The following is an 11,040-nucleotide window of genomic DNA, read 5'->3' as shown; positions in this document are numbered from 1 at the left end:
CAAAAAAGGTCTCAAACAAGGGTGGGAAACCATTTCAACTTTTTCAAATGGCTATAAATAGTTTTATTCGAATCCCCAGGGTGCACTGATTAATTTCCACACCTTTTTAAGTGATTCTGTATTCGACACCTTTGACAATAAAGCCAAAAACCCATCAAAAAAGGGCTCACACAAGGGCGGGAAACCATTTCAACTTTTTCAAATGGCCATACATAGTTTTTTTCGAATCCCCAGCGTGCTTTGATTAATTTCCACACCTTTTTAAGTGATTTTATATTCACATCTTTGACAATTAAGCCAAAAACCCATCAAAAAAGGGCTCAAATAAGGGCGGGAAACCATTTCAACTTTTTCAAATGGCTATAAATAGTTTTATTTGAATCTCCTGGGTGCACTGATTAATTTCCACACCTTTTTAAGTGATTCTGTATTCACACCTTTGACAATAAAGCCAAAGACCCATCAAAAAAGGGCTCAAATAAGGGCGGGAAACCATTTCAACTTTTTCAAATGGCTATAAATAGTTTTATTGTTGTAATAATACACCTTTTATTTACATTTAACTCTGGGAGGAGGGAAGCCTGGGCCGAGTTTGGCCGAGTCTGCGCTGTAGAACTCCGTGTGTATGCTGTAGAACTCTGAACATGTGCTCAATCTAGCTGGCTTTTAGCTGCGTTTTCCTTTCGGAAATATGTCGCTTCGAAGGAGCTCGAGAGTGACAAGACCTCCTGTTACATTGAAAGACTTTGATTTGCCAACAGATCCGGAGGCTAGCGGTCAAGCGCGTGCAATCAGGGAGGAATTAGACCATGTTGAATCTCTGCTCGAGAGCTTGACTCCTGAAGCGGGAAGAAGATCTGCCTCCAGCGTCAGCAAACCCAGGGGTTTGACACCCGAAACTGAACGTCGACTTTCCAGCGATGTGCTCAGGCTTCAAAACGAGAATTTAAAACTAGAACTTGAGCTCACACGAGCCAAAATCGATCTCGCACGGACTCAATCCGAGGTGACACAAAACACACAATCCAAAATGGCGGCGGCTCCAGCTCTGGCGCACGGCGACACCGGCGGCAACACACCGCAGCAAGGCCGAATTGCAGCCCAACGGTCGTTTACCCCTTCCCTAAAAACGTTGCAAACCGACCCAGCGGTTCAGGAGGACCTCAAAACCTTAGAAGAGTCACTCGGCGACCCAATTCTTCTGGGACTTTCTGAGGATATCGCGGATCCAGCACAGCAACTTCTGGAACCCAGAACCTCTCTCCGAGGTAAGCGTCCCCTGCTCATACCAGATTTTGTGAGTTCCCTCCCAGTTGTTCTGGAAGAGGACCGGGAGGCCGTGCTTGGCGCGTCTGGTGGCACTCAAATCATTGTAAAAACAAACAACCAGAAGAAACCTCCGCTCGCTAGTATCACCTTTGCACAATGGTCAGCTGCGAATTTTCGAATCATGCACACGCTGATAAAAGACGGTGATTTGTCATCAACCTCAGCTGTAATAAATTACATTTCATATAGCACAAAGGTTTCAGAACTGGCCAAGATTTATCCAATTCCTCGCGTGGTCCAATATGATGACCTTTATCGTCGAATGCAATTTGCTAGTGGCTGCAAGTGGGGAACTGAGAGCCAATTTCTCTACCAGCAGTCTCTAAACAAGCCTGATGCTACCCAACCTGGCTCTACAAAACAAATGGGCCGCCCTACGAACAGAACAGCACCCACCATCAACCCGGCTACAGGAAAGCAAGTGTGCTATGACTTTCAACGGCGTCAAGGCTGCAGTTATGGCCCATCTTGCAAGTACGACCATGTCTGCATTAAACCGCAGTGTCTCGGTGATCACCCGCAATGGAGACACCAATCCCCCTCAACACCCCACCCCCAAGCCTAAACTGCACACTCGCCGGCAGAGCAATTTCCCAACGATCATTGTTCAGTGGAGCCACTTGCAGGGGATAGCTCGATTGTATCTACCACAGCAGGGGTATGCCCCAACCTTAATTTAGGAGCAGAGTGTGATATTACTTGCAGCCAATCAGCAGGGCCTTCATGTTTTGACGCGCAGCAGCCCGAAGCAGCCTGTATCTCCACAGACTTGAAGTATGAGGTATGGGCCAAAGAACTAGCAAATGATCCAGACAAAGACTTTCTCCTCACTGGTGTACAAGAGGGTTCTGACTTGATCCAGCAAGATGCAACTGTTTTACCAGCTTTTACAATGAACAACAAATCAGCACTCAGACCTGGGGCCAAAGAGCAGATTGAGGAGCAACTGTCTGAAGGCCTTTCACTTGGCCATTTTGCAACGTCGACAGTACCCCCCACTATTGTTAATGCTATTGGAGCTGTGCCCAAAAGGGACACTTCGGAACTGAGAATGATAATGGATTGTAGCCGACCCTTTGCAGCAAGTGCTAATTCTTACATGGACCTTGACCATTACAAATATGTGACAGTTGATGAGGCAGCATGCCAAGCTAAACCTGGTTTCTGGTTAGCTAAAATTGACTTGAAACATGCCTACCGAAGTGTTGGGACACACCCTAACAGCTGGAAAGTTACTGGTATGTCTTGGCATTTTGAAGGCACTGCTAACGCAACATTCCTGTATGATAAACGTCTCCCTTTTGGTGCTCGAACCTCTCCCATGATTTTTCACCGCCTCACGCAATCAGTTTGCAGCATGATGGCCCGACGTGGCTTCACAGTGCTTGCTTACTTAGATGATTTTCTCATCATAGAACCCAGTCAACAGCAGTGTCAAATCGCCATGGACACCCTCATCGGTCTACTGCAGTCTCTTGGCTTCAGGATCAACTGGTCAAAGGTTGTTCAACCCAGTCAATCACTATGCTTTCTTGGTGTTGAAATTGATACAGTGAACCGTGAACTTCGCCTTCCCAGCGACCGTGTATTTGAGCTATTGGACATATTGAACTCAACTTTACCTAAACGCAAGTGTCAGAAACATTACCTTCAGCGCCTTGTGGGCAAACTTAGCTGGGCTGCCCGAGTCGTCAGAGGGGGTCGGACCTTTTTGCGGCGACTGATCACTGTTATGAACTCTGTAGACCACCCTAACCACCGTGTTTACCTTAATTGCCAAGCAAGAGCAGACCTTCAGTGGTGGGCGTCCCTACTCCCTGTCTTCAACTGCAAATCCCTATTCCCTGATGAATATCCCATGGCATCACCAGCATATACTGATGCATCGACTGTAGGCGGTGGTTGCTGTTGGAAAAATGATTGGCTATATGTTAACTGGGCACTAGACTTCCCAGACTTGTTTTCCCTTCATATCAATTACAAAGAAGCTTTCATGATCCTTCAAGCTGCCAAACGTTGGGCTCCATATTGGTCTGGACAAAGGATCGTAATTAAGTCAGACAGTGAGGTGGCAGTAGCAATTGTTAACAAAGGAACCACCCCCTGCCCTATCATGATGGAATGGCTCCGGGAGTTGTTCTGGTTGTCGGAGTATCATGGTTTCCACCTGAGAGTGGATCATATCCCAGGCTCGCTCAATGTTCTTGCAGACAGTATTTCTAGACTTGATGAAACATGCCACCAAGACACGCTTCGAGCATGGCTCTCACGGTCCTCTTCATCTACTTTAGACCTCTCGTCTCACATGTCTCCTTTATCGTTTGCTTTCCTCAGACCCACAGGATCAGTCGAGATTGGATATGGAAGTGCTTAATTTTCGGAAACAAGCCTATGCATCCTCCACTAAGACCACATACAAAAGTCAGCTGCGGGCCTATCTCATCTTCTGTGTGTATTATGGGTACAAGCCGCTGCCAGCATCCACTGTAACACTCAGTCGTTATGCAGCTTTCCTGGCTCGATCATTATCCGTTTCCTCCATTCCAGCATACCTGAACATTGTTCGTATTCTCCATTTGGAACATGGTCTTGAGGATCCTACCAAAAATAACTTCCACTTAGCTACCACCTTGCGTGGCATTCGCCGCAGCAAAGGACACACAGTCACGCAGAAGAAACCCATGACCCCCGACATGCTTCTGGCTATCAAGGCACATTTAAACTTGACAGACCCAGCCCATGCCAATTTCTGGGCTGTCTGCTTAGTGGGCTTCTTCGGCCTTCTTCGTAAAGCCAATATGCTGCTTAAGGGCATTGCCAAGTTCAACCCTCTAAAGAACCTTAGGAGAGGCGACATTGTGTTTTACCCGGATTGGGTCATCATTATCAACCGCTGGTCCAAGACCATTCAGTTCAGCCAATGACTCCTCACCATTCCACTTCCTCGCATCCCAGATCACCCATTGTGTCCTTATGCAGCACAACAGAATGCCTTCAGCCTGGTTCCAGCCCCTCTGTCTGGTCCTGCCTTCGTCTTACCAGCACCCTCAAGCAGTAGCCTGATGCCCCTCACATATGCAAAGTTTGATAATCTTCTTAAATCAGTGGCATTGACAGCGGGCCTTGACCCCACTCGCATCAGTGGTCACAGCCTTAGAGCTGGGGGGGCAACCCTAGCCTTTCAAGCTAACCTGCCGGAGGAGTTAATTAAGAGACTAGGAGACTGGCGGTCTGACGCGTTTAGGTCGTACATTCACATACCCATTAAGTATAGGATGCATGCTATTCGCCAAGTAGCCCTCTTTGTTTGATTACTCGGTTATTCTAGTTGTTTATATTAGTATGGGGTAGGTCGTTTCCTCCCGTGGGCAGATTTATTTTCAATAAATGGAAGGGCCTGCTTTTCTGGGCCCTTTCCTCTACCCCATACTGTGTTGTTCACTGTTCCACTAGAGTTAAGTTGTAATAATACACCTTTTATTTACATTTAACTCTGGGAGGAGGGAAGCCTGGGCCGAGTTTGGCCGAGTCTGCGCTGTAGAACTCCGTGTGTATGCTGTAGAACTCTGAACATGTGCTCAATCTAGCTGGCTTTCCCTCCCCCCCGCCCGTAGTTTCTGTTATGTTGTTATGTTCCAGTTCTACATGGGCAGATTTATTTTCAATAAATGGAAGGGCCTGCTTTTCTGGGCCCTTTCCTCTACCCCTTTTGTTTTTTTTTCCTTCCCCCCCTTCTCTTTCTTTCCTCCAAACGAAAAACTAAATACAAAATACCCTATTTCGGAAGTAAACAATTTTTTGTAACAACCCCATACTGTGTTGTTCACTGTTCCACTAGAGTTAACGAATCCCCAGGGTGCACTGATTAATTTTCACACCTTCTTAAGTGATTCTGTATTCACACCTTTGACAATAAAGCCAAAAACCCATCAAAAAAGGGCTCAAACAAGGGCGGGAGACCATTTCATCTTTTTCAAATGGCTATAAATAGTTTTATTCGAATCCCCAGGGTGCACTGATTAATTTCCACACCTTCTTAAGTGATATTTTATTCACACCTTTGACCAGACATGTGAACAGACACGAACTCGTTAAACAACGTTATGGGGTCATCAGATAATTGCAAACTTTGTATAAAACTTTACTAGTACTAATAAACGCATTATTTTACAAAATAACTACTATACCATTACTAGTAAACGCATTATCTTGCAAAGAAGCAAAACCGCTATTTTGCATTTCGCATTCACTAGTAAGTACTTTATGATTAGTAGTAAACGCACTATCTTGCAAAAAAAAAGCAAAACCGCTGTTTTGCATTTCGCATTTACTAGTAAGTACTATATGAATACTAGTAAAAGCACTATTTTGCAAAAAGGAAAAACGACTTTTGCAAGATTTTGCATTTACTAGTAAGTACTATTTGATTGTCATTAAAGATGTGAATATTGTTCATCGTGGTGTAAGATAGGTAATGAACGTTTATTCGTTTGTCTCACGATAGAATCGCTTTGAGATGTTGATCGCGACGTTTCGACTGAATACCACATTATTCCACGAGACCTTCGGGTCCAACCACCTGTTCCAACTAAAGGCGCTCGCAGAGTAGCCGAACTAGCCTCTAAAAGATTCTTGAGGGAAAGAATACGACTAACTCAGAGAGCTAAGGGAGATGCGAAACGAGAAACTGAATCCACAGCCGAGGGAATAACAGCCACCCTTACGGCAAACGAAGCCAGTGAGATACTTGAAAAGATCAAGTTCTTAAAACTTGTACAGGAGAAACAGGCCTCTGTTTCACCACATATTGACTCAACACCGCGAGTCGACAAAAACAAATGAGTGATTAACTTATCATCACGGCCTCTTAGTGATGCTGAGGTATCATTACTAGAGAAAGGGTTAAATTTCGCAGTAACACCAACCACCATTCCCGCCACTGAAATAGTTGCTAAAGTTGAAACAGCCATAAGAACGCTTGACTCAGAACAAGCTGACACAATAAGGAGAACCGTTAATAGCGTCCTTCAACAGGCTGAACCACCAAAGCCTAACATCACGAAGGAAATGCATGAAGCCCTTAACAACTTAAAACAAGACGATTCTATTATGATACTATCAGCCGACAAAGGTCGCGCAAGTGTAGTTTTAGACACTAACACCTACCATGATAAAATGAAGGCACTAATCGAAACGGGTCCATATCAACTTCTTAATAAAGACCCCACGGATCGACTCAGCCGTAAACTCACTGAGAAGCTTCTTAGCTTAAAACGAAGTAGACATCTATCAGAAACTATCTACAACAACCTTTGCTTATGACTTGTCGGCTCATTTAGCTGACATCCTGTCCCCACTGACAGGCAAATCAGAGTATGCAATTACCAACTCTACTCATTTCGTGAATACCATCAACCATGAAAGAACACAAGAAAAGGAAATCATGGTATCATTTGACATAGAATCTTTATTTACGAACGTGCCAATCGAAGACGCCGTAAAGGCCGCACTTCGCAAACTAGAAAACGATCCCAGTCTTGCTGACCGCACAAACCTAACATCTACACAAATTGCCGACCTTTTAAACTTTGTTTTACGATCCACGTATTTCCAATACAATGGATCAATTTACGAACAAAAGGACGGAGCCGCTATGGGGAGCCCTGTCTCCGCGGTTATAGCCAACATCTTCATGGAAGATTTTGAAGAGCGTGCGATAGCAAGTGCGATCTACAAGCCTAAGATTTGGAAACGATATGTAGACGATACATTGACTATATTAGATCAAGACCAAGTCGACTGCTTTTTACAACATCTTAATAGCCAACAGCCCACTATTCGTTTTCCCATGGAAACCGAGAAAGATAACAGCATTCCCTTTCTCGACACGTCAGTTATAAGGGACTCAAACGGCCTTCTTACTACCAGTGTATATAGAAAGCCCACACACACTGATCTGTACTTAGCCTATGACTCACACCATCCTCAGTCAGTGAAGCGTGGTATTGTTAAGTGTCTATATGACCGAGCCAAACACCTCATAACAAAACCATCAGTTATCTCTCAAGAAAAGAAACATTTATCGTCGGTACTTGTTTCTAACGGTTATCCGTCTTCGTTCATACGAAAACTTACTAAGACCACAAGACCAACAGCCAACAACGAACCCACGCAGGAATTTAAATCTACTGCAGTTTTACCCTATATTAAAGGTGTATCAGAGGTTCTTCGCCGCTGCCTACAAGAACAAGGCGTTCGCACCGTCTTTAAATCTGACACAACTCTTCGGTCTTACTTAGTACGACCGAAAGACGCCCTAGAACCAGGCAAACAAGACGGTGTTGTATACAAAATTCCATGTGAATGCAGCAAAGTATATATAGGGGAAACAGGGAGAGCGATGAAAGACAGGATAAAAGAACACGACAGAGACATAAGGCTTGCTCATACACAAACCTCCACAGTTTCGGAGCACGCAAACGAAACGGGGCATATTCCTTTATGGAATCAAGTCAAGTTTATCGATCGTGACCCTCACCGATACACACGCAGGGTCAAAGAGGCTATCCAAATAAGACTTCATTCTAATAACATCAATAGAGATAGCGGAATTGAAATTCCTGAAGCATGGATACCTACGATCAGAAAGCATAACAGCCGTTCAACTACAAAGCGGACCTATGAGGGAACACCATCTGTTAGTCGGAATAATAATGAGGATCGAAATGCACCAATCACAGCGAACCAACGTGCATAAATAGCGACGCGTAAACAATCGACCTCATCGCCTGATGAAGACTAGCAGTATTGCAGTCGAAACGTCGCGATCAACATCTCAAAGCGATTCTATCGTGAGACAAACGAATAAACGTTCATTACCTACCATAAGATTACTAGTAAACGCACTATTTTGCAGAAAAGAAAACTGTTTTTTGCAAGATTTCGTATTTACCAGTAAGTACTATATGGTTACTAGTAAACGCACTATTTTGCAAAAAAGAAAACCGCTATTTTGCTAAATTTCGCATTTACCAGTAAGTACTATATCATTACTAGTAAACGCACCATCTTGCAAAAGATAAACTATACTATGTCTTTCCTGTATACTGATTGGTTGTATTTTCTATGGCATGGTATTATTATTAATCGGGCGTGGCCGATTTATAGTTTACCCTTTGGTCTCCTAGAGCGTAGTCTCCTGGCGCGGCCAAAAAGACGGGGATAGCTAGGGGTTGCTACAAAACCGCTACGGGTGACGATACCGCAATGTTTCATTTTAGTTTTGACAGGAAATCGTTGCAGGCACACTGTCGACTTTTGGGTGTGTAATCAGGTGTGTTTTTTTGCTCGGCGGAGGACGAGAAAAGCTTACGGTGCAAAGTCAGGGCCCACTCCCCTTTTGACGTAAACTTTTTCTTACCTCAAACTTTTCCAGTAGCTACTCTTTTTGTGTCTTCGGTCTTCCCGACAAACTCCATTGTGGGCCATTCTCCCCTTCCCAGTTCTCGCACTACTGCGTATTATCTGTAATGCTCATTTTTTCTTTTTTTTTGTCCCTTTTTTCTACTTAAGATTTTACGCCTACCTTGTATCTCCCTGTGTCCGTCAACTTTCAGTTCTAAGAGGGTCCTCAAAACTTAAGTTAACTTATTTTTACTTTATTTTTTATTCTCAGCAGCGATATAAACACGCTAACTTGATGCGCAGGGGGCAACTGGCAAATACGCAAACTCGCAAAAAAATAGACACGTTCCGTTATACGCATTTTCACTCCAAAAATTACTCTTGGTGGGGGCTTTGGACATTCATATTTACCGTAAACAAACAAATTTTTCTTCTCCCGTAAACTCGACGTGTGAGCTTTCTATTATTACGATATATTTATTTAACCTTTTTCTTTTAATTCAACTAGTGTGGAACCTTACAAATGGCCGAGAACTGGATCCGGCCGAGAACTGGGCCCCATACTGTACTGATATTCACATTGTGAATTGCACTTACTTTGACAAGTTAATTATTTTTGTAATGAAAGGTAACGTCATTGTTCAGTTTTTTTTTACAATAGATGGTTGCTGGTTTCTACTTTGGGGGGTGATCTTCGGTATTTTTTGAGCTATCCGAACTTTTTTTTTTCTGTCGTTTTTCGTCTCTCAAATTACATTTATATGTTAGTCGCTTCTGCTACAAACATTGGATGTTAACTTAGAATAAGAAGGTTAACTCAGACTGATTTTGTTTTCGTCATTCCTTGGTCTTATTGTTCCTTTTCCTTTTATTTTTTTTTTCTTTTGTTCGGTGGTTTCTCCACCATTTTTTTTCTTTTTGGCATTTTATTAAAATTTTGGAGTGAGTCTGGTAAACGGCTGTATTTGGCGGATCTTCGCTCTTTGGTAAGGTCGGCGGTTTCGAGTTTTTTGGGTAGAAAGGTACGGTGGTGGTCAAAAATGTTTAATGACTGTAGTGCACGTAGTCGGAGGTTTGCGTGAGTCACGGGGTATAGTTGCGTGAGCCCGCCCCTTTGTCACTCGACGAAGACTTATCGGCTTGGAAAACATTTTAATTGTTGTATAGTATTACACTCTCGTCTTTCTCGCTACCTTCCCGAAGTACTGAGATATCTAGGTTTTTGCTCTGACGTTATTTTATTCGTTGTTTTTTTCTTTCCTTTTGTGGCAGATTTTTTGATGCTTTTCTTTCGTGTGATGACAACAAGACAGAACGAGGGTGGATGAGAAAGATGCCGAAGATGAATAGCACGAAAACGACAAAACCGTCAGACTTATCTTTAGGGGCGGGGAGTTTTGGGATACTGATTCGGGACTGGACTGACTAGTAAAACGCGGACTAGTAAAACGCGGACTTGTAAAACGCAGACTAGTATAACGCGGACTAGTAAAACGCGGACTTGTAAAACGCGGACTAGTAAAACGCGGACTCAGGTAAAACGCGGACTTGTAAAAGGAGGACTAGTAAAACGCGGACTAGTAAAACGCGGACTTGTAAAACGCGGACTAGTAAAACGCGGACTTAAACGCGGACTTGTAAAACGGGGCTTGTTAAGCAAGACTTGTAGAACGTGGACTTGTAAAACAAGCGCTTGTAAATCGGAAAAATAACGGTGCGAGCGAAAAATTGTGTTTGAGTCTTGTGTGTTTTTCGGCTTCTCTTTTTTGACACTCTTCTTTACGTGAGATGTTTACATTCTTCTCACCCCTACTACAGATTCTTGTTTTCACTCTTGTCTAGTCGTTCTCGCAGGACGGCCCGTCCAATCATGTAAAAGGTCGGGCTACCTCCTACGTTCGTGAAAATTTCCGATTTCGTCTTGATTTTCTTCTGGGGTTGGGGATTTGGTAAAGGCGACGGGCCTCCCTCTAAATTTCTTTTCCCTTTTCTTTCTTTTGTTTTTTTGAACATTGGGCCGTAGTTGTCAAATGTCTAGGGCGTACATCCCGACTTCCCTTTTTTTCCGGAGTTTCTATCCCTTACTTCTTTTTTGTTCCGGCGGTCTCGGTCCAGGTGCCTATGATTTGTAGCTGAGCAGCATGGGATTCGGATCTCTTTTTGGCGCGTGGGATCAGCGATTAGATCTGGACGCCCATGGTGGGGGATGGAGGTAGGGGATGAATTGGGCCTAAAAAGAGTGACGTTTGATAACAATTAAGAGGTGGGGGGCGGGAGATAGAGACGAGGTCTGGGACCGAATAGTCA

The 11,040-nt window shown here is 43.8% G+C and overlaps 1 protein-coding gene across 1 annotated transcript; it reads left to right on the top strand.

Annotated features, from left to right (window-relative positions):
- Nucleotides 1-537: 537 nt before the first annotated feature.
- On the top strand, nt 538-5,030 carry LOC144647358 (uncharacterized). Its single transcript, XM_078507160.1, has 2 exons — nt 538-1,268; nt 3,664-5,030. Exons 1-2 carry the CDS (start codon nt 692-694, stop codon nt 4,251-4,253), a joined length of 1,167 nt encoding a protein of 388 aa, XP_078363286.1. The 5' UTR covers nt 538-691; the 3' UTR covers nt 4,254-5,030.
- Nucleotides 5,031-11,040: the final 6,010 nt, after the last annotated feature.

Source organism: Oculina patagonica, chromosome 3 (assembly GCF_052425735.1).
Source record: "Oculina patagonica isolate OP01 chromosome 3, crgOcupat, whole genome shotgun sequence".
Lineage (NCBI taxonomy): Eukaryota > Metazoa > Cnidaria > Anthozoa > Scleractinia > Oculinidae > Oculina > Oculina patagonica.
Note: the sequence above shows the minus strand (reverse complement) of the source record. Positions and strands in the feature narration are given on the sequence as shown.